Raw genomic sequence first — 24,920 nt, 5'->3', positions numbered from 1 at the left:
TGATGTGATCTGAAATAAAATGTTGCAATATGTCCCATTATTACCCATCATATATTTGGTGCATGTTCATGAGTTTTAAGGGCTAAATAATTTTGACAAGTTCCCACTTCTCCATTTTCTAGCATTCCTCATTGAGTTGAATGTCCCATTATAGATATAGGGCTTTAAGTAATTGTATTATCTAAGTACAAGCTGGTATATCTTGTGGAAGAGAGGGATTTCTTGTTTTTGTTGTTTTGTTGTTGTTTTGGTCATCTTTTCCTGCAAGTACATCTGCCTCATTTCAAAGATAAGTTTCCTAATCACCCATATGTATGATATGTATGAAGAAGAATTGCTTGCCTGGTACTCTGGGACTTAATGACCCCATTGTTCATTTGTGGATTCAATGACCCACCCTCTTCAATGACCCACCCTCTTTTCTCATAATGTGCTCATTCTGGTGGGTACCAGCAGTTTCAGACTGCTGCATTGGGAATAGTGAAATGAGGATAATCCATATGCAGAAAAATTAGCAGTAGAGGTGCATCTAACCCCAAAAATGTCTTCAGCATAAAATGTTCCTAATGGTGATTCTGCACAAGTATATTGCTCATATGTATGATCATTTGAACAACCACAGTTATGGGAAAGCAACCATTTTTCTTAATAAGTCAAGCTGGAAGAACCACATTATACAGTTAAAATCACAGTATAAGTAATAGCTCATAGGAAATGAGTTACATTTTTTTTTTCAACTTGTGGTAGAAATGTTTCTGTTAATACTGTTTCAGGTTGATCGTCAATCCCAGTTCATTCAGGGTTATAGAGTTATGTATCGACAAACATCAGGCCTGACTTCCCCTTCTGCATGGCAGACTATGGAAGTCAATGTTCCCACAGAACGGAGTGCTATCCTTATCAATTTGAAAAAAGGGGTTACATATGACTTCAAAGTTCGACCATATTTCAATGAATTTCAAGGGATGGACAGTGAATCAAAATCTGCACGTACCACTGAGGAAGGTAAGTAAAATTATTAAAAGACTAATCATATGCTTGCAATCATTTAGTGTTCTATGCTGCTGCAAATATGCATAGAGTTTTGCACAAGCAGAGACAATAATATTTTCTTCATGGTGCGTATCATTATAAATATCAGCATTTTACAGTAGACAACTGCAGTCACTGATAACTTTGTGATTGTATTAGAAGACAGCCGTATTTGGTTCTTCAGATCTGGCATCAGCATCCTCTTGGTACCTATTTGCTGGTTCTTTTTCTTGTATGATAGCCACACAGGCTTGAGTTAAGGGGACACATTTTTTTTTCTGAGCTTCACAGGGCCATTTGATCCCAGGAAAACAAATCAAAACAAACAAACTAAACAGCATAAACTAGAGTGATCAAAGGATTAGATAAACTTCTTTATGAAAAAATGTTCTGGAACTTCAGATTTTTTTAGATTAGAGACAAAAAGTTGATTAACGTAAGAATATAATTAAACAATTGTGAAAAGTGTGGAAAAATGTTAAATATTTTTTGTTGTTGTTCCTTTCCATAATAGTACAATTAGAATTACAATAAAATTAATTAACAATAGTATCAGGATTGATATTAAAAATCTTTCTTAGATAGTTGTATTATCTTATCAGATTCAGTGCTATAAATGTGATAATGCCCACAGTATTAGTTAAGGTTGTTTTAAAATAAAGTACAGATCTTTGCCAAAACAAGTGTTTATCTGAGCAGAAGTTTGTTCCTAGTACATTTTTTTTTCTAATTAATTTTGGAGAGTGATGCATGTTCTTTAACTCTTGCTGACAATACCTCAAAATGATAAATGTAAAGATACTATATTAAGGTCTGGACATACGTGATTATACCTTCCTCATCTGTTCTCTGGCAACCTAACATCTTAGACTGGGGTAAGGGGATATTCTGTCTTTACTTTGCACAAAGGATATAAACAGCATTTTTTACTAATAATATTGTATGAACAAATAATATAGTGTAGAATAAGTTATGTACTGCTCCATGGTTAATTACAGAATAAGTGTTTAGTTTGTCACAAGAACTATCAGTGTCTTTCTTTTCTTTTGTTTTATAAATACTGGTTGTCTGCTTTTACTTTTTTTTCCTGCTTTTCTGCTTTGTCCAACTGTCAACTGCCTCTTATCTTTTCTAAGTTGTCCTGTCTTGGCTGCCTTTCTTATAAGGAAGTGATCACTTAACTCTTTACTTGCATCTTAATAGAACAACAGAATTCTTTTTCATCACAAAATCTATGAATAGCTATCAGCTCGAATACCTAGATAAAGTAGTTTGAATGCCAATTCTTAAAATAAAAAGGAGATGTCTCTCTAATCCTGATGACATCTGAATGTCAGCGTACAAATACAGTAGATCCTGATCTGGATGGGATATGGAGGTGCTCAGGTATTGTGATTTTTATGCTACTGTGGAATGAAAACCTAATCCTACATAAGAAGCAGAGAAAAATATAACCTAACAATAATCAAACAACTGGAAGAATATCATATTTTAAATGTGCATTTATTTTCATCTATTTTTGTGTATGAGCTCTTACATTAAAAACTAAAACCAAAAAAAATTGTTTTTGTTGTTCCAAATCTGTATATTATTTGAAGAGTTGGTTCATTTTCATTGTAACTGCTGTTTTCTAGATGAGTAAAGCAGGTAATCTCATATTGTTATAGAGCAAAGCTTTTTAGGAATCCCTGCGTATACATTAGATATGTTATACTCACAGTCCCCAACTGTTGTGATATTAATGTAACCTTCAGCCACTCTGCTTTTGGGTGTCTTCTTCATTATAACAAAAGACTATAACAAATTGTACTGTCAACAGTTAAATGTCAGGTACCAATTTTTTTTAAAAAAAAAGCTTGCAGTATATCTGTTTGTATAGTAGTATATATTTACATGTTGTTGTTGTTGTTTTAAAAAAAACTTCATTCAACCAACTATAATTCCATGATAATTTTTTTTTTTAGTTCTTTAATTATCTTTGTAATTATCTTGCATTTATAATTTTCAGGCAAAATCCCAAGTAGATTTTTATTGGAATGAATATGGTTTTCAGAAAAAAGAGCAGTCTTTTTATAAACACCTCATTTTGCACTATGATGCATGTGTCTTCTTTGGGAAGTACTTTTTTAATATAAAAATGTTGAATAAAATCTTTGAAGATATTATATGAAACTCTTATTATTTTAATACTGGAATGCACATTTCTGTCAGCAAAGTAAACACCTCAAAATGTACCCTGTTTTCAGTTGAACCAAATTTTAGAACAAATGTTTCTTCTGAAGCCTGCCCTGCCCAATATTTTTTAAACAATTCTTTTTTTTATCTCCCCTCCCTCCCACTTCCTTGTGAAAAAGAGACATTTGTCACTATTCAATGTCCATACATCTCTTACCTCTTTGGCCTTGTGGAAGTAACAAATAGAATTCTGTTTTGTTGCATCTGAAAAGATAAGTAGTGATTTGGGTGCTTTAATATCTGGGGAAAGATGCTGAGCAATGGAATAATTGACCTGTCAAGAATCAGGCATGATAGTCTCTAAAAGTCAGTAGCAAGGGGAATTAGGGGGAAAAAAAAGTTTTATTTATTTATTTATTTTTTCAGTGAGGTCCATTTAATAACAGCAACACTGTCAAGGAAGTGTTTTAATTTATATTGAGGTATCTGTTATTGTACTAGTATTATTGTGCAGATTAAGACTGACCTGTTAGATATTAGCATATGGGTAACATATTTATACTTCTACAAGCAAGCATGAAAATCACATTGATTAATATGATTTTGAAAACCTGTGTCTGGCATCAGAATTAAAGCAACTACTTTGTTCAGCACTACTACAGATAATAGGTAGGTTAATCTTCTGTCCCAAAGTCTTTCAGTATTCTTTGACCATAGATCATGCAGTCTGGGTTTCTTTTTTTTTTTTTTTTAATTTCACTATAACAGTTTTACCTAAATATCTGTTTTGCATTCCCACAAATCTTCAAGTTCTACACAGCCTATGCAGCTGGTTTCCACACAGGGAGCCACATTTAGTTGCTACACAGGGAGCCATATTTATTTCTGAACTTGGAGTAACAGTTCTTTCAATTGTCCTTTGCAAGTCCATGCTATAAGTTAGTTATTTTAACCACCAATAGTGTACATATCACCATGTCTGTTTTCTTCAATTTGTTCCATTTTTATAGCTCCTAGTGCCCCTCCACAATCTGTTACAGTTCTGACTGTTGGAAACCACAATAGCACCAGTATCAGTATTTCCTGGGATCCACCACCTCCAGATCACCAAAATGGAATCATTCAAGAATATAAGGTAAGAATAAAATGCAGGATGAAAAGAGCATCTAAAATGTTGTCCATTATTTCTTTAAATAATAATAAAAATTGTATTGCAGTATGAGTAATTCTAATATTCCTGTATTTCAGATACTTTTCCAGATAGCTCACTCACACGTTCTCACTCTCTCTCCTTTTTCTGGGGGCAGCCATTCCTTAAGACAAAGTAAGATGATCACACATTAGATGGTAGAATAGTTAAATTCAATTCCACCTTCCATCTGTGACCCACAGATATCATCTCAGAGGGTGGAGAACCAATTCCTCCCTCTGAAAGACTCTCCCCAGTATGAGAAATTAGATGAGTCAGAGCAATGAATTAATTCATTAAAAAAAAAATTAAATAATATTAAATAAATTCTATAATTTAGTCCTCAGGCAGGCAGAATAATGTGAGAGATGTTCTGTAGTTCAACCCTTGATTGTAACTGAACAGTAAATGTATCGGAAGCCCAAATCATTTCTGCTTTCTCAGTGTTTTGCGTGTGTGTGTGTTTTCAAATTTTAAAAATTCTGTATAAAAACTAGTTGTTATTGTGTGTGTCTGTGTATGTGTAGGTTGTAAAAGTGTAGAACCATATACATTAAGTCATTGACCATTTCAATATCTAAAGCAAAAAAGATGCATGTTTGCTATTATTTTGGCCCAAATCAAAATAGAGATTCAGCCAGTCTACCTGTGTTCTGTTCTTTAAGGGAAAAAAATACAAGGGAAATGCAATTTTTTTTTCCAACTCCACTCTAATCATTTTTAGTTACACAAACAAACAAACAAATAAATAAATCTCATTCTGACATTTTTGCACCAAAGCAAAAAAATCAAAAAGACGACAGGCAACACTCCTTCCTGCTTCTTAGTACTGGAAATTTTACCTACACAGAAGAAATAAAGGCCAGAAATAGAGAAACAGAAACTTTTTTGGAATCTCTTAACCAAATACATTATTTCATGGTGCTCTGTTGTAAAATTGTGCTATTTGTAGTGTAGGAAGGGAACATAAAATGTAAAGTCCCAGTGACCATAGAAAGTTGCAAAATATCTGGTCATCCTTACTAACAAAAGAAAGTAACAATCCTTGTGTTAAACCAGGAATTTCTACCTTTTTAGGGAACCTGGGAGTGTTTTTGCTAAATGGCTTTATAGATATAACCAGATACAAGATGTAGGAACTAAGTTAAGCAGTTTTTCCTACCAGTTGTCTCTCAGTATGCTTTCTGCCTAAGTCCCCAGCTTCAAGAAACAGGTATGTTAAATCCATTGTCTTCTGGTGTATCCAACAGTGCACGTTCAAATATATTTAACCACAATACAAATTAGCTTTATTGAATAAAGGGTAATAGACGTGTGTGTGTGTGTGTGTGTGTGTGTGTGTTGGGGTGTGGGTGCCTTCGAGTCAGTGTTGACTCCTGGTGTCTGCCTGGACAAGTCCCTGCAGTTTTCTTGGCAAGGTTTTTCAGAAGTGATTTGGCATTGCCTCCTTCCTAGGGCTGAGAGAAAGTGACTGGCTCAGTCTCACCCAGCTGTCTTATCTCCCAGTAGGTGTGGACTCACAATGAGGCATCTCTGCTATACAATATCAAGTGCACGTAGTCTATTAGAAGTAGATGATCTTGAAGCCTCCCAGCTGCCAAACTGTAGAGGCTTTATAGGTCAACCCTTTTTGAATTGTAGTGAGAAATAAGCAGACAACAAATGCAGTTCCTGTAGCAGAATGTTAGATGACTATAATGGCTCTCGCCGTCTCACCATTTTGTACTTGTTATTTCCAAATGGTATTCAGTACAGCCCCATGTAGACCAAATTACAATATTCAGCTACAAAATAATAAGGATCTATGTGACAATTGTTGGCACCTTCCCTCCAGGAAAAGCCACGATTGGCATACCAGCTGAAGCTGGACAAAGTTTCTCCTGGGCATAGCTATCACCTTGTAGCAGGAGCCAGGAGTCCAGGGGTATTCCCATGCCCAGATTCTTTCTGTCTTTAAAAAGGAGGAGGAGGAGGAGGGATGTAAGAACTAAAGAAAGGCTTTGATTAAAGCACTCCACTCAATACTCGTTTGTACTATGACTTATACTAGGATTAGGACATGTTAGGATTTATACAAGGTGCTTTTTATGTATTTTGTAAATTATAGCAGAGAAAGAAACTTGATTACTAAGCAGTTTCAGTAATGACAGCAAACATTACAATGTTTTTCTTGTATAAGGGCATTTTTGTGTTTCTTAACTTTGGAATGAGTAGTATCTTTAAAGATAGCAATATACATGTAAATGTTAAGAGTTATAACTACTGTACACTTCTGTTTTATTATTTATTTCCATTTGTGTTGAATTTTGAAAAAGGAGAGTGAAAAGAATTTTTTTTTTTTTTTTTTTGTCTGCGCTCAGTCATTACTGACCCTGCAGTGACTGCTTTGGACGAGTCCTTTGCAGTTTTCAAGGCAATTGTTTCGGAAGTGGTTTGCCAGAGCCTCCTTCCTAGAGCAGAGCCCAGCTGGCGAGCGCAGGAGGCGGGATTTCCGTTGCTTCGCGCCCTTTTCAGGCGAGCGCGGTTTCGCGCTTACCGGCAGCTGCTCCCGACTCCCGTGCAAGGCGCCGCCAGCATTTTTCCTCCCACCGGAGTGAGAGTACCCATTTATCTACTCACATGAGTTTTCAACCTGTTGGGTTGACAGGAGCTGGGGAGGAAACAGGAGCTCACCCTGTTTAGCGTGAAGGCTGGACTCGAACCGCTGAAGCGTCGACCATTTCTGGCCGGCAACTTTCAGCGTCATTAAGCCGCTGTGCCACCGTGTCCCCTTGAAAAGAAAAATACTTGCCCAGAAATATGTAATTTAAATATGTTACTAAATTCTAAACTAAATGTCTTCTCCTAGACAGGTAAGTCAGTGAGTCACATTAGACTATGAAAAACATTTGAATGAAGTTCTCTCTGTGTGTGTGTGTTTTTTTTTTTTATCCATTCAATCATGTCTAATTCTCAGAGACTGCCTGGACAAGTCCCTGCAGTTTTCTTGGCAAGGTTTTTCAGAAGTGGTTTGCCACTGCCTCCTTCCTAGGGCTGAGAGAAATTCACTGACCCGAGGTCACCCAGCTGACTTTGTGCCTAGGCAGGATTAGAGCTCACAGTTGCCCAGCTTCTAGCCTGATGCCTTAACCACTACACCAAACTTGCTCTAATTATATGGAAGTGCAGATGAACTATTTATTTTTGAATAATTAAAGCAGCTCCTTCTTTTCAAGGCTCATGTGGCTTCTTCAGAAGCTGCTCCCAGCTGTCTTCATAAGCATACACTTATTTGTTTGTTTGTTTGTTTATACATCATGTTTATATAGCTGCCCATCTCACACATTTGTGACTGGGCAGCGTACAATAAAAAAGACAATCATAAAAACTAACAATTAAAAATTCAACAATTAAAACACAAATTTACTAATAATGGAATAGCAGAGAGAGTTACTGTTATGGGTAATAAAGCCATCTCACTAATTCACCACCACCTTGGGACCTCCAAGCCTGTTGGCACAAACATGTTTTAAGGGACTTCCTAAAGGATATCAAGGATGGGGCCAATTTCAACTTGGGGGTGGGGGGTGATGTTCCACAGGGTAGGTGCCATGGCAGAAAAGGCCTGTCTCCTGGGTCCTGCCAGATGAAGCTCCTTAGTGGACAGGACCCCAGCATACCTCTTCTACCAGACCTAATGGGATGGGCAGATACAAGTGGGTGGAGGAGATCCCTCAAATAACCCAGTCCCATGCCATGAAAGGCTTTAAAGATCAAAAACAACACCTTGAATTGCACCCAGAACACTGGTCACCAATGCAGCTTGTGGAGCAGAAGTGCTACATGTGCCATTTTAGGGGCACACATCACTGCTTGTGTCACCACAATTTGCACCAGCTGAAGCTTCTGAATACTCATTAAGGGCAGCCCCATATAAAGCACATTGCAGTCTGTCTGGGAGGTGACCAGGCGTGAATGACTATGAGCAGAGTTTCTCAATCCAGGAACGGGCGCAACTGCTACACAACACAAAGCTGTGCGCAGGCCCTCCTAGCCATGACTGCCACCTCCTCTTCGAACAGGAGTCACAAATCTACAAGGACCCCCAGATTCCACATCGGGTCTGTTTGGGGCAGTGCAACCCATCCAGTACAAAAGATGGCATAGTCCCTGAACTGGAGGGCCCCAAAACCCAAAGCCACTCAGTCTTGCCAGAGTTTAGTTGAAGCCTATGGCTCCCCATCCAGACCCTTACAGCCTCCAAACACCAGGATAGGGCATCAACAGCATCACTTAATTCACCAGGGGCAAAAAGATATAACTGGGTATCATCAGCATACTGATGATACCACACCCCATGGCTGATGGATAATCTCACCCAGCAGCTTCATGTAGATGTTAAAATGGAGAAGTGAGAGCACTGACCCCTTGCAGAAACCCACAAAGTAGGGGCTGAGGGTGGGATCTCTCCTTCCTAATCACCACCTACTGAAACTGATCCTGGAGAAAGGAGGAGAACCAGCACAATACAGTGCCACCCATCCTCAATCCCCAGAGCCGGTCTAGAAGGATAACATGGCCGATGGTATTTAAGGCTGCTGAGAGATGTAATGGTATGTGGGAAAGACTTTGGGAGATGGAGCAAAGAGATGCTGCCTAGGGAACTGTCAGATAAGAGAGGGCATAGCCTGTAGCTGCATAGTGGGCAGAGCAAGAGGCTCAGAAGGGACCCTCCCTTCCTTCTTGGGCTCTAAAGGAGACGGCGGGAGATATGTACTTTCAGACTTGCAAAATTCTGTTAATGTAGCCTTGCAATAAAATAGAACTAGCTCATCTGGTCGTGTTTCCTGTCTGGTCTACCTGGAAAGTCTGACAGAGGTCAAGAAGAGCAAGGATGGATGGACAACCCTCATCCTGCCAGAGATCATCTAAAAGCATGACCAATGCCATTTTCATTCCATAGTCAAGCCTAAATCCTGACTGAAAGAGGCCCAGATAATCTGTTTCATCCAGAGCTCTTTGAAGCTGCTGTGTGACCACCTTCTCAATCACCTTCCCAAAAAGGGGACATGAGATACCGGGTGAAAATTGTCCAGTATGGTGGGATCCAGTGATGGCTTCTTGAGGAGGGGGTGAACCAATGCCTCCTTAAGAAGTGGAGGAACTACTCCTCACTCAAGGAATAATTCATCACCACTAGAACCCACGTACATGACATCCCCTGGGCAGTTTAACTAGCCAGGAGGGGCATGGATCTAAAGAGCAGGTGGCTGAGCTGACAGACCTAAGAACCCTGTCCACTTCCTCAGGCCCAACAGGTTCAAACCAATTCCAGATAACAGGGCAAGAATCTTCCTCGAGTACCTCCTTAAGACGTGCAGTCTTAAGAATGAATTTGGGCAACTTTGTCTGACAAAGGCTCAGCAAATTCCTCTGCACAGCCCTGTAAGTGACTCTCCAAGTCCCCTCTACCCAAAAGGGCCCAAGTCACCCAAAGCAAGGCTGCAGGGTGGGTATCTGCAGAGAAGCATTGCCATTCTGCTGCCCTTACTGCCACTAGATAGGCCTTAATAGCTGCTCTAACCCATGTTCAGTTGAGTTCATCCCTTGTTGTGCACCAGCAGCACTCTAGACATCTCTTTTCTCATTTCATCTCCCTGCTTAGATGGCTCCATTGCTGAAGGGGGCATTTTTATTCTTCCTTCCCCTATGGTTTGTATTTTTTTTTAATGGTATTTAATAATGTGTTTTTTTCATATTTTTTCAGGGTGTTTTTTTTTAATATCTGTATTTTTATCTAATTGTTGTACACCGCCCAGAGTTGCTTCAATGAGATGGGTGGCTATATAAATTTGCTAAATAAATAAATAACCTAATCTAACCCAGCCTACCCAACCTAACATAATCTAATATTATCAGCACCCAAATGCAACCCTTGTTAACTGAAAATACCAAGACCTGTACCCATTGCACATTTATGATAAGACACTCTAGTCTCTACCATCAATTCTCTACAATTTTTTTTTTTCCAAAGACAATATCTGATTTTCCCATCAAAGCTGATACCTTTATCTTAATATACCTCAAATTTCCCAATACCCAGAAAATTGCCAGCAAATTATCTGACCTCACTTGTTCCTCCTTGTTTGCCCTTTTTGCCTTCAGGAGATCATCTTTTTGGGGTTTTCCTCTCTTGTTCTCCCCTTTTCTTTCTGGGATAGCCTTAAATAACATGCCTTGTTAGTAAAGTCATTATAAATTGATGCTTTTGTAATAAATTCTTTTTTTTTTCCCAATTAAATGCTGATGCTTTATATTTTTACAGCAGCACTACCCAGAGTTGCTAAATTATGCAGAATACTGTTGGTTAATTTGGCAAAAGACTAGATTCTTAGCTACCTATCATAAATAGGCAATAGTGTTCTCCAGCAGGAATAGAGGTATTAGCTCAAAAAACCCAGGTTAATTGTACAACCATTTTCTTAAAATAAAATCTCTCTAAAGATTGCAACTTCAGAAGCATTTATATATAGTTCTCAGAGTGAACATGTCTGTAACCAAAATATTTTTTGTTGAATAGTTGATTTCTAATGATTTCAATGAAAATCAGTTTTGCACAACTGCTATGGGCATTATCTCATCTTTTTTCTAATAAAATAATTTTCATTAGCAATATGGAAATCAAGAATTGCAGTATGATTCTGTTACTAATTGTTCTGATAAAAATGGTAAGCTTTGCCTTTATCAAAAAGAACAAAAATGCTTTGAGAATAATCCATTTATATTTGGCATTACATCTGTTACTTTAGGGTACATACAGAGGATATCTGTCTCCTAAAGGAGCCAGGTGGAGTATGGTGCAGCCCTTAAGTGGCAGGAGAAACATTAAATAACACCTTATCTACTTCATTAGAGTTCACAAACTGAATGAGTCCCAAATACATTACAAGGTGTGCCAAGAATCATATTAAAGTAGATATAGCATAGGAATGGTTTATGGAATCTTTTTAAGTATGTAAAAGAATCTGCAATGTGATGCCTATTATTCATGTTACATGGAATAATTTTGTTTTGAATGCATCTATTAATGATGAGATTGATGTTTACCATGTCGGATATTTTTTTCCCTCTAAAAATGCATTAAATGTCACATCTTAATCTGCTACTGCTCTCAAAACACCTGGGTATTGGTCATTTTATAAAAATACCTCAATCTCCTCATCATGAGTGGAGTTTATCAGACTCAAGAGCGAGCTATTAGCTCTGATTGCCGGTACATATACAGTGGCAGTTTACAATGTATAACAGATTATATATTCTAATTCTATTACCAGATTAGAACTAAATCACATCTAATTTGAAGCTCAGGCAAGATTATGTTGTCTGAGATTCTGGGCAAAACAAATGATTTGGGGAACCTCATTGGTACATCTCATTCTATATGATATACATCAGTCTACTCTGAAAAAAACAAACTGATCAAGATCTGAGACAGTGTGGACGGTCAATTTCAGCCCTACTTGCTTTATGCCTAGAAAAGCCTTGGCAGAACTTAAGCAGAGGATATGGGACTTACACATTCAGATAGACAGAGCCAAACTTTCCCATCTCTCATACAGACAATTGCTCTCTCCCCCTGGACACTCTCCAATTACTTCTATAAGATTCTGCACACCCCACATAGAAGGGCCTTCTCCTTAGCCTGCACAGATGTTGTCCCTACTAGGATGACAGCTGATTGATAGGCCAGTCTTCAACCTATGAAGATCAAGTATGTCTTTGCTTGAATAGAGAGGTTGAGTCTGTTTCAGACATCTTTTTAAAGTGCCCACTGTATATGTACCGGCAATCAGAGCTAATAGCTCGCTCTTGAGTCTGATAAACTCCGCTCAATGATGAGGAGATTGAGGTATTTTTATTAAATGACCAATACCCAGGTGTTTTGAGAGCAGTAGCAGAATTTTTGTTTATAGCCTTAGCTTATAGAAACTGGCGCTTTCAATAAAATGTTAACTTTAAAGGGTTCTTCCTTTTATATCTGTATGTACTGTTATTTATGCATATATTAATGGTGTGCTATATTTTTAAAATATGTGACTTGGTCCTGGACCATAAGTAAATAAATGTATACAGTAAAATACAGTAGTAATAATGCAATAATATAAGACAAAAATAATATATAACTTAAACATATTGATGGCTCCTGATTCACCATAAGAAAGCAACTGTTATTTCATAATGAAGTCTGAATTGCCGTGTGTTTTTTCAGCACTCTCTTTCACTTTAAAACTATTCTTTATCTGTACAGATGCTTAAACCAACACATTTTTATTTCCTCTGAGAAAAGAACATAGACTGCTACAATATTATATTTGTCTATCATGTTTGACAATATCACTTAGATCTATTAGGGCTCAGGAAGCTTCTAATGCTGCTTTATGAAGATGAATTCTTTATTTTATTTCCAGTTACAAACTTCAGTATAACTTAACAAAGCAAAACAAAGAAAAATTCTTCAGAGTCCTAATTTCTTGGAAATCAAATTGATTGTGACTGGTTCATTGAAAAAACATACAATTAGATATTTTCCCTTAATTACCTGACCACCTACAGGTGTATGATCAAAAGCATTGTCAGTTTTCAAGACAGTATTTATTAATGAACAACATTAACAGACAATGATTCTCTTTTGTTCAAAGCAAACAGACTGAAGAATAGAAATATCAGGCAACAAATATTAATTTTACACTTTTTTTTTTAAGGTACAAGGACTTAAATGGGTCCTGGGCTAAATATGATGTACAAAGAGTAGCACATAATGCAGCCACAGAACTAGGTGTCTTCAGCTCCAAAACCAGATTAGAAATTACCTCAGTACAGTTGTTCTATTGTGTTGTTGTTATTGTTGGTGGAAATCTTAGATTTCGGGAGTAAAAACTAATTTTGCTGTTGTGGACTGTCTCCCACAATTATTCTTTCATAATTAAAAAAAAAGTTTTTTTTTTTTTTTTTTTTGCATATTTCACTTTCAATATGATGAAATGGTTAAATTGCGGGGGGGGGGGTTAAGCAGTATTTTTTAACATAGAATAAGCATATAAAATAGTAAAACAAAAAAGTATCACCTTTCAACCTAATAACCTATGTATAATAGGATCAAGGGTTAAAAACTTTAGTAATAAAATGTAGGAGTCCACAGCATGCAATATTTCACCATCCTATAAGTATTATTTTAGAATATATTATGTGAAGATATTTTATCTTTTTAAGGGTGAAACTAAATGTTACTGTAAAGACATGTCTTATACCTGTGGGTTTTGTTTTGTTCTGTTTTGATACCAAATCATCTCTCCATGGATTCCAACCTGCAGTTTACATTTCCAAAAAAAAAAAATTCCCTTTTGCAATACACATTAAATGTTTAAATGGGAGGGAAAACAATCCAGATCCAGATCAAAATTATTTTTCTTTTCTCAGGTAGAAGCTAAATGTTATTTTGTCATATTTTGTCAAATACCTCTGTATTCCAGATATGGTGCTTGGGTAATGAAACAAAATTTCATATCAACAAGACTGTCGATGCAGCCATTCGATCTGTAGTTATTGGAGGCCTATATCCAGGTATTCAGTACAGAGTGGAAGTTGCAGCAAGTACCAGTGCTGGCACTGGAGTTAAAAGTGAACCACAACCTATAATAATTGGTAAGTGAATACTTGTGCTACAACTATGTTTAATGTTATTACATTTCTCGATCCCTTCCATGAACCTCAACTGAAAATATAAGAAGCAGCTATGTGCTGTCTAATTTCTCTTTAGAAATTTTTCTAAAACTAAAACGGAGAAGTGTCTATTTTACTAAAATAAATTTCAGACATCAATTATTGTGTAAAAGTAACATTTCATTATGAATTTTTCACTTCAGTTTCATAGACTTATAGGACATCTAACTAAAACTTTCTCTTCTGCTTGTTATGATTACTACATTATTTCCTTATTTATGCTACTGGTGCCCACGGCCACATTTAAAGTACGTTATCTGAGCATTTGAGGTTTACTGTTTATCAATTATTCTGAGCAGATGGTCTCTTCTATTTTATGCCAAAACACAAGAAGCCTTGAATCCAAATAAAGGTAGTCCTCAACTTAAGAACATTTGTTTAATGACCATTCGAAGTTACAACAGTGCTGAACAAAGTGACTTATGACCGGTCCTCGTACTTACAACCATCACTGTGTCCCTGGGGTCATGTGATCAAAATTCGAGTGCTTGGCAACTAGCATGTATTTACAACAGTTGCAGTGTCCCAGGGTCACATGATCACCATTTGTGACCTTCCCAGCTGGCTTCCGACAAGAAAGTCAATGGAGGAAGCTGGATTTGCTTAATGACTGTGTGATTCACTTAATGACCATGGCAAAAAGGTTGTAAAATTGGGCATGATTCACTTAATGACCACATTGCTTGGCGATGGAAGTTCTGGTCCCAATTCTGCTCATAAGTCAAGGACTACCTGTAAAGGGAAAAACCTGTAATACCACATCTTTCTTTTAATTTTTTTTATTATTATTATTAGTCAGTTCCATGCTGAATTAATTTCATGGCCTGCGGCAAGCCTAAAAGCTTGCCTTAGAAACTTCTCAACCATATACCATTTTATAGCTTAAAGTTTGTGAACCCCTTTGAATTTTCAGTATTTCTGCATAACTATTACCCAAAATGTGATCTGATATCCATGCAATTCCTAAAACTACACATGGAGAGCCCAGTTAAACAAATGGATCAAAGGCATTATAGTTGTTCATTTATTTATTGAGCAAAATGATCCAAAGCTACATATTTGTGCGTGGCAATAGTATATGACCCTTTGCTTTCAGTAACTGGTATGCCCCCCCGCCCAGTCAGCAATAACTGCAACTAAACATTTTGATAACTGTTGATCAGTCCTGCACATCAGTTTGGAGGCATTTTAGCCCTTTCCTCCTTACAGAACAGCTTCAACTCAGGGATGTTGGTGGGCTTCCTTATACAAATTCCTGCTTCATGTCCTTCTACAACATTTCTATAGGAGTAAGGTCAGGACTTTGACTTGGCCATTTGAAAATATTAACTTTCTTCTGCTTTAACCATTCTTTGGCTTAAAGACTTGGGTGTCTTGGGTTGTCTTGCTGCATGACCAGCTTTCTCTTGAGCTTCAGTTCAGGGACAGATACCCTAATATTTTCCTGTAGAATTTGCTAGTACAATTCAGAATTAATAGTTCCATCTATGATGGCAAACTGTTCTAGTTCTGAGGCAGAAAAGCAGGCCCAAACCATGATACTGCCACCACGTTTCACAGATGGGATTTGCCTCTTATCTTGGAATGTAGTGTGTGTCTTTCGCCAAACATAATACTTTTCATTCAAGCCAAAAAGTTCTATTTTGATCTCATTTACCCACAGAACATTCTTCCGGTTAGCCTTCTGGCTTGTCCACATGTTTTTTTGCAAATTGTAGATGGGCAGCAACTTTCTTTTTGGAAAGTAGTGGCTTTCTTCTGCAACTGTGCCATGTACATCATTGTTGTCCAGTATTCTCCTGATGATGGTCTCATGAACTCTAACATTCATCAATGCAAGAGAGGCCTTTAGTTCCTTAGATGTTACCCAGGCGTTTTTTTTTTAGACTTCCTGGAGCATTACACACCTTGCTTTTGGTGTGATCTTGGTTGGTCAACCATTCCTGGGGAGGGTGACAATGGTGTTGAATTGTCTCCATTTGCACAATCTACCTAACAGTGGGCTGGTGGAGTTCCAACTCTGGTTTTGTAACTTTTTCCAGCCTGATGAGCATCAGCAACCTTTTTTTGTGAGGGGGGGGGAGGTCGTCAGAAATCTCCTTTGCTTGAGCCATGACACACTTCCACATACCTGTGTTGTAAAGATCAGACATTGATAGTGAATACCCAGAATTCTGTTCTTTAAATAAAGCAGGATCTCCACATTCACACCTGATTATCATTCCATTGATTGAAACACTCTAATTTTCCCTTCACATGAACTGATAATCCTAGAGATTCACATATTTTTGCCACACACAAATATGCAGTTTTGGATTATTTTCCTCAATAAATAAATGAACAAGTATAATTTTTTGCTCATTTGTTTAACTGGGTTCTCTTTATCTAGTTTTAGGACTTATCTGGAGAACAAATAATATTTTAGGACATATTTATGCAGAAATATTGAAAATTCAAGAGTTATAAACTTTTAAGCAGCACTGTATCAAGAAAGAAGAAACAAAACAGCTTAAGGTAAAATATACAAAACAAATTCAGATGTATGCTAGATTGTACAGACCACAATCTACATAGTTTGTATAAGAGCCAATTGAATATTAATAGGAGTAGGGATGCTGAGTGCTTGGACAAAAGCATCCCAAAGAACCAGTTAGCCAGCTAGTGGGATGTTTCTGGCAATGGGGTAATAATTGGAGGTGTTTGTTTTGGAGGAAGAAGGACAGTGAATGGAGGCCTAGTATGTCTGAGGGATTAAAGGACAGGGAGTGGGCCATTCTTAGTGAAGCAGTCTTAGTGTGTTATACAGGTTCCATTTTTTAGTCCCTGTGCTTAGCTCCAATGTCTGGTCATTGGATTATCAGTGATCCTGGCTTTGGGCTGTTGTTTTTGAATGCCAGGTCATCCTGTTTTAAGGCATTCCTCATCTATGATCCAATACTGGATGAGAGGGTTAACCTGGCATAAATTACTAATTCCTGGCTGGATATTGGGGGGGGGGGGCTTCTTGGAAATGTGCCTACCTAATTTTTGAATGTGGCAGCAATCATAATCCCAAGAAAAAGTGGTGGAGTAGCTATAATCATACAAGAGATCTGGTGGCTTTCAGAGGTGCTGCTCCACAAATAACTGGTTGTGAGAGTCTGTTGAAGAGCTTAAGCTCTAGGGGTATTAACTCTCTTTGTATCCAATGATACTGCACAATTTTAATTGGGTCTCCAATTTTACCTTTTTGGGGAAGGTTGTTGAGAATATGGTCAATTTGCAGATTCAGGGGGTACTGGACAAACCAGATTATCTGTACCCTTTTCAGGATTCAGAGCATAATACAGTACTAAGAAAGCACTGACTGCATTTGTTGATGACCTGTGGAGGACTGCAAGGATGAGGATTCTTCAATCCTGGCCCTCCTTCATCTCTCAGTAGCCTTTGATATCATCAAATATGGTATCCTTCTGGACTGTCTTCAAGGGCTAGGAGTGGAGGACATGGTATTGTAGTAGTTCTCCTTCCTTTAGGGTGGTCAGTTTTTTTTTTTTTTAATTGGGGAGAAGTCTAGCCCTAGATCTCTGGTTCTGTACTATCTCTGGTCCTATTTAACATCCACATGAAGCTACTTGGTGAAGTCATCCATCAGCATGGGTTCAGGTTTCAGTAGTATCCTAATGATATCCACTTATACATCTCCACCCTAGGCTTTCCAAGTAATACCCCCAAGGTATTTTATTTTATTTTATTTTGTTCAATTTATATGGCTGCCCATCTTACCTCATGACTCTGGGGGGCGAACAACAATTAAAAATAACAATATCAACATAAATACACATCTGCATCTAGGGAAAAAAGCCATCATAACCATCACCACAACCATCCCACAGGCTCTGCCACACATCCAGATCTCCAGGCTTGGTGACACAACCATGTTTTTAGAGACTCACAGAAGGCCAGTAGACTCAGGCTAATCTCATCTCTTGAGGGATGATGTACCAAAGTGCAGGCACTATGAGAGAAAAGGCTTTCTTCCTAGGCCCTGCCAAATGCCATTCCCCAATAAACAGGATCCAAACTCTCCTTCTGGACCTGATGGGGTATATAGACATAATAGGGGAGAGGTAATCCTTCAAATAACAGTGTCTGTAGGCTGTGTTAGTATGGATGGAGAAGAACAGGCTTTGGCCTAACCCAAAAAAGACCAAGTTGTTTGTTTAGGGCTCCCAGTTTGGAACTGCACACCTCCAGGCAGAACTGATGACAGTTTGGGACTCTTCTTGGATTCTTAGCTAGAAAAGCAAGTGACAGCTGTAGCCCAAGAGAGCCTTTGCACAAATCCATCTAGATAAACAGTAGGTGGACCATGTAGTTGGAATATGTAGTTCTTGAAACAATAACTTATTAACTAATAACTAATAATAAAACCAAATCCCATCTGGTGCCCAGAACCACACTGTGAGCCAGAGACTCATTCAAATAACAGTTTTCAGGTCCTTTCTAAACATGAGGAGAGACAGGGCCAACTCTACTTCTGGAGGCAGTATATTCCAAACTTTAGGGGGCTATTACTGAGAAAACCTGACATTTCATCCACATCCCTTGCATCACTCTTGAAAGATGAAATCTCAGCAGGCCACTAAATGACAAACTAAGACAGCTGTGTCATGACAGCAGTGTCATGCTTTGTAAGGCAATCTCAGATATATCCCAATATAGGGCTTTATAGATAATAACCAGCACTTTGAAATAGGCTGAGAAACGTAGTGGCAGCCATCGCAGTAATCTTAAAATAAGTGTAACTGTTACTGTAGCAACGTTTGCCATTATTAGTCTGGCGGTCCCATTCTGTAGCAGTTGTAGCTTCTGAGGCATCTTCAGAGGCATCTCCATATATAGCATACTGCAGTATTCCAAGCACAAGGTGATGAGGGCACAAGTTACTGTTGCAAGAACTATGTAGTCCAGGTGCAGCCATAAGGTACAGAATAGGACAAAAGCCTCTGGCCATAGCCTCCACCTGCTGTTTGTCTAGAAGGATCTTCAGATAACAGGCCATTTCTTTTGGGGAGAGCACAATCCCATCAAGAACAACCACCAGTATAGATGTTCCTGGATCTTACTATCAAACAACTATTTCTTCTTGGTAGAATTTAATCTGAATTTTGTTGTCCACATCCAGTTCCTTACTGCCTCCAGACACAATTCAAGTCTTTAGCATACACAGCTCAGCCTTCGGTCATGATGTATGGTAGTGTTCTGCTGAGTATGAAAAAACGAAAGTTACACATATGTATATTTTAAAAAGGAATGCATCAAAGAAACACAGACACAGTAAAAGTCATGTATAGTTCTGGTTTCTCCATACCTCCTTGGGTCCTCACTATGTCATCAACCACTTTTCAGGAAGAAGAATAAAGGACAGTAGTCAGGCTATTTGGCAAATAATGCAAACATTTCAGCATTCCTTCACTAGGTATGGTTGGGGAAGTCTGTAAGCTATTTTAGATGCTTTCAACCCAGTATTGGCATGGCTTAGGAAATAGAAGGGCTGGTAATCTGGAAAACTTTCCTTTTCTTTTTTCCAGAAGAAATGTGACAGGAAAAATGGGAGGTTACAAATGGATAGCAATTGAATGCCATGAATAAATTAATAACAGTAGGACCTTAATCTGGAAGCAATTAGAAGCATTAAACTACGAAAGTACATGTCAAACACAACAAACAGTAGAATGTGTTCTTAACAGGACAAAATAGGTCTATTCAAAGTAGCAATCAAAGTGAAAAGAAGTGAGAATAACTTGTCTCTAAATACAATGTGAATACTGCTTATAGCTTCCTTATGAGGGTCTTTTGCTCCCCATAATAATTGTGCAAAGATTTCTGCTGTTGGTGTAATAATATGATAAACAGCTGTAAATTTTCACAATAATAAGTACAATAAAACTTGATGTGTCTAATTAATTTTTGGTCCAGCAAATTAGTTTTGTTCTTCATTACTGTCCAAAGGGAGGAAAACATATTTCATTATATTTTAGTCTGCAGAAACAATGAAGCGTTACAGGTCAGATACATCCCTCATCTGTATTCTAATTAGCTAACCTGACAGTACTGATTCAGAAACACCTGGAGTATATGAAGTAATATAGTGATACTTCACTTTTTCTCATTCATTCACACATACATAGATGTACAAATATCTGTGTCTTGTGATTATGATTAAACGTAACAAAAACTAATACTAAATTAATTAATGTATTTTTCTCCAAAACCGAACACATTAATTCTGTTGAACTTAATTGGAAATATGCATCCATATTCATTTATTTTCATCCTCTAAATCACAAAGCATATGCTATTCTGCCATTTAAATGAATAACTCCTTTTGTGCATGTAACTGCAAGGCCCTAAAGAATAGAACAACCTTACTGACTACTAAATTAAAAGTACATTGATCTAATTGGGAATCTATCCTTCCTAAGGAAGAGCTTGTCCTAAACTTTAGAGCCTTCTACAAATTGCCTTGAGAGTTCTCCACCCATCTAGCCCAGTTTCTATTTAAAAGCAAAGGATTCTGTATTTGCAGAAGGTACCATTTATAAGGCAACCTGCACAAATGGAATAACATAAATTTCTGTCATAAGCCCAGCATAGATGTAGGTCAAAATAATTGAAAAGATTAATTAAAAATAAAATTAATATCACTTTGAAACATAGCCACTACTCAACAAGCCATCAGAAGAACTTAATATTTCCTGCAATGTGAACAGCTGTGCATTAGTTCTTTTTTTCCTTCCACCATTCACTTCAAGTTCAAGAATTTTCTTTTCTCTCACATGCAATAGTATTGCTGTTTGTTTGTTTTTCTCATCATATGTATCTTTTACATTGCTCTTTTGCACTTAATGTGTAGCACATACCGGTAAAATGCTAGGGTGAGTTAGTTAGTTGCATCACTGAAAGGTTTGGGAACAGCTCAATGGATTTACAGTAGTAAATAATTATTTGAAAGCCTATGGCATCTAGGTAGTGCTGAAACCATTTAATTTAAGATACATTGTTTATTTAGAATTCAAACTTGGAAATCTCCCAGTTGCCCTTTAGCATTGTAAAGCAGCAAATAAACCAGTACCTGATATATGGTTCCATGTCTGTGAAAACTACTGAGGAAAGAGCATCAGAACATATAGCCACCTGCTACTGAAAGATAATCAATGAGTTACTGTGATACTTGCTTTAGATTCATACCCAGTATTTTCCATTTAAAAAGGAATTTTTACGTCTTACTTGTAGGATTTGGCCAAAGAGTCTTCAGTTAAAATGCTTACCATAATATATTTGTTTTTGAAGTATGAGTTAGAAAGTGGAAAGCAACAATGTTTTCCAATAGCTTGATAAGAAAAAATATTTAAAGAATGTATTTCATATTCTTTAAACAACTATTCCAATGATCAAAAGATTTATTTTTACAAATTGTCATTAAATCCATCAGAGTTCTTCTTCTTTTTTTTTTAATTTACCAGACACTGGCTACATTTCTATATAGTCTACTGGTCTGATGTGTTTTTTTCAACATATTTAATTTAAAGTAATTATAATTCCTGCATTGTGCCGCTATATGCTACACATTAAGTGCAAAAGAGCAATGCAAAAGATACTTATGATACAATGAGAAAAACAAACAAACAGCAATACTACTATTACAGAATAATGTCCTTATTTTCCACACCCTTCCTTGTAAATCACTTTGGCCTATATTGTAATTTACTATACTTCCATTGTTCATGAACACTAGCAAAACAGTCCTACTGGGAAGGTGAAAAGAGCAATATTATTCTAGGGAAAAAAGAGAGAGGAAGTACATTATCTAAAGGTCCATTATAGTATAATGTGTGGTGTGGTACGGTACAGTAAAATAATGTCAAAGTTGGAGTTCCTTTACAGCAGTTGAAGTCTCATCTTGAATTAAGTAGTTGTAATTCATTTACGTTTCCTGAATAAACTTGATAAGTAAGAATATGTGTTTAAAAAATGTAGACATAAAGATGAAGACTTTCCTAAAATAAAATAAATGCTGCTACTACTACTCATTTATAGAAAGTACTTTTCTTTCTCTGCTCCAGCACTGAAAGAGTAGCATTTGGAAATACCTAGCCTTTAGTTACTTGCAACCAGTTTAACAAACAGCATTATTTTTATTTACCTAAGACTGGAACCAATATGCTGACATGGCATGGCTTCATTCCAAGAAAAAAATGAACTTCAATTTTAATAATTCTGAAAAGGACATGGTTTTCCAAAGCAAGGCACACCAATATAATATTTGAATTGTTTGGAATTTGGTCATTGCTTTCACATATATTCTGTAGCTTAGCTTTTGAGAAAAGAGATTTCATTAAGGAAAACCTTTTTTATTAAGAAAAAAACAATAATAAATTGAATTATTTAAGGAATTTAAGCATCTGATACCTTGAATACATATATATTTTAATAATTACGAGATTATATTCATTTCATCATCAAGGAAGCAAACTGCATACCTTTAAAATGATAAATTTAGGCTCTTCCCCCCCCCCAAAAAAAGATTCAGGATTAATTTGTACAGGAAATAGCTTATTTGGGGATTAGACATTTTAATGATTACAAAATTGACCACATTCAGTGGCAGACTGGAAAGGAGCCTAATTTTGCTGAGCCATTCAAACAGCAAATTAATCCTATTAACCAAAATGGAGCCTATATACTTAGTAATTTACTTACTAATGACTTTTAGACTGGGTGTTCATTATATGAACATTTTTTTCCAATAAATGGGAAGAAATTAATCATCTCTAGAGATTTTGTGATTTCCAAAACAAGATAAATGAAAGTGTACTTCGCACTAGATATTACTTGTGTTATTCATTATAAAAACTATTATATAATATTACTAAATTATAGTTTAGATGCATCATTTGTTTTTAAATTTTATTTTGCATGCAGTAACAATAATATAGAAGTTTTATATGTTCTGTTTTCATTCATGATTTTACCCATTATTTCATAAAAAACTAATGAATCAATATGTGGTGGGAGAGATGTTGGTATTCCAACTATGCATAGATATCATACAATAGTAGATATGGGGGATTACAGTAGGTATGTTGGTTTGACCTGGGGTGGACAACTTTTAAATGCCCAGTTTTACTGAAATGGTTTTACACTATTTTACTTTGATTCCTGTCAATAATCAGCAAAAAAAAAAACATTATTGTGTGTTTGTTTGCCACAAAATTTCTACAGCATACAGAGTTTCAGAGAGTACAAAGTAGAGTTCAGAGACTGGGTTATAGGTTGACCATCTCTGGCTTAGATCCAAAATGGTTTTTGTTTGTTTATTTTAAAGAAAGTCATTTTTCTGCAAATTCCTTGGTGCTGTGTTCCTGGAAAGCACACAATACCGTCATTATTCTCATATCATAGATTGCTTCTGAGAAAGGGGGGAAAGTGAAAAGCTTTAGTAGTAGTAGTAGTAGTAGTACTAGGAGTATTATATCAATTTATATAACTGCCCATCTCATATGCATGACTCTAGGCAGCTTACAATAAAAATGAATAGACTACAATACGTAAAATACAAAAACATAAAAATAAAAACAAAAACACATAGCCGCGTATCATAAAACAGCCATCCATATAGCTAGGAGATGGGTTCTGTTACATACTTGGGGCCGCAGGCTTAGGCACAACACCAATTTTTCAGGGTCTTGCAGAAGGCCAACAGAGTCATGACTAGTCTGATATCAAAGGGAATGGTGTTCCTCTGGGTCCTATTCCTTAGCTGATGGTACCTAGAGCATACCCGTCCTGCCAGATTGGGTAGGATAGGTAGAAACAACTAGGGAGAAGCAATTCCATAAGTAACCTGGTCCCAGGGTACAAAAGGCTTGGAAGGTGACTACCAGCACCTTGAATCGCATCTGGAAGCACACTGGAAGCCAATGCAGCTCATGGAGCAGTGGTGTCACATGCACTGAATACACCATTAACTGCCTGTGCTGCTGCATTCTGCACCAGCTGAAGCTTCCAAATACTCTTAAAGGGCAGCTCCATATAGAGCGTGTTGTCCAGTCTGGAGGTTTCAAGGACATGAGTGACTGTGAGCAGCACCCCCCCCCCCAGTTCAGAAACATTCCATAAACATGACCTCTTTTCTGTTCATAGTAGATAAGTTAGATTCAGACTGCATTTACATTACTACAGAATGGCTTTTTTAATACCTTCCCTTTAGCACTTTATTCCAAGATTATTCCTGTTTATGGTTTATACGTGGAGTAAATTCTGTATTGTCTTGATGGGGAACTCATAAGAGGGCTTTGTAATCTTTATTTTTCATAAGTGTACAGATTGCAAAATAAAGTTAGCACTGTATTTGAGTAAGAATTTCACTGATATGTAATTTCTATGAATGAATACCTTTAAATATATCTCCAGAAGGAAAACATAGTATATTAAATTGTTTGTTATCTCTGTTTTTGTTAATTTGGGACCAATTTGGGTTTTTTTTCCCTTAATAATGTATCTGTTTTAGTCACTAAAATTTGGTTTTGTGAAAATACTATAGAAGCTTCTTATGTATTTGACAATATTTATAACCCATCCCAATTTTTAGCAGATTCTTGTGTCAAATAACAGGTTGCAACAGGGAAATTTAGTACAAGAGAGTATAAAAGCAATTAAAACAACCATAAACCAAAATACCAATGAAGGACTGCAATCTGAGAATGGAATTTTAATTGAG

The 24,920-nt window shown here is 36.9% G+C and overlaps 1 protein-coding gene across 9 annotated transcripts in view; it reads left to right on the top strand.

The window, feature by feature from the left end:
• The window catches only part of ROBO2 (roundabout guidance receptor 2), a 599,875-nt gene that overhangs the window by 504,205 nt on the left and 70,750 nt on the right, over positions 1 to 24,920 (top strand). For all 9 annotated transcript variants that reach the window (XM_088144588.1, XM_088144583.1, XM_088144586.1 and 6 more), the window contains 3 exons: positions 774 to 1,005; positions 4,218 to 4,342; positions 13,906 to 14,077. In XM_088144588.1, coding sequence (XP_088000714.1) covers positions 774 to 1,005; positions 4,218 to 4,342; positions 13,906 to 14,077 — 529 coding nt within the window. The remainder of the gene's footprint in view (positions 1 to 773; positions 1,006 to 4,217; positions 4,343 to 13,905; positions 14,078 to 24,920) is intronic.

The sequence above is a fragment of the Python bivittatus genome, unplaced genomic scaffold (assembly GCF_059951505.1).
Source record: "Python bivittatus isolate LINGU-HERP-01145 unplaced genomic scaffold, Pbiv_v1 ctg000350_np1212, whole genome shotgun sequence".
Classification (NCBI taxonomy): Eukaryota; Metazoa; Chordata; class Lepidosauria; order Squamata; family Pythonidae; genus Python; species Python bivittatus.
This window is presented reverse-complemented; position numbering and strand designations above follow the sequence as displayed.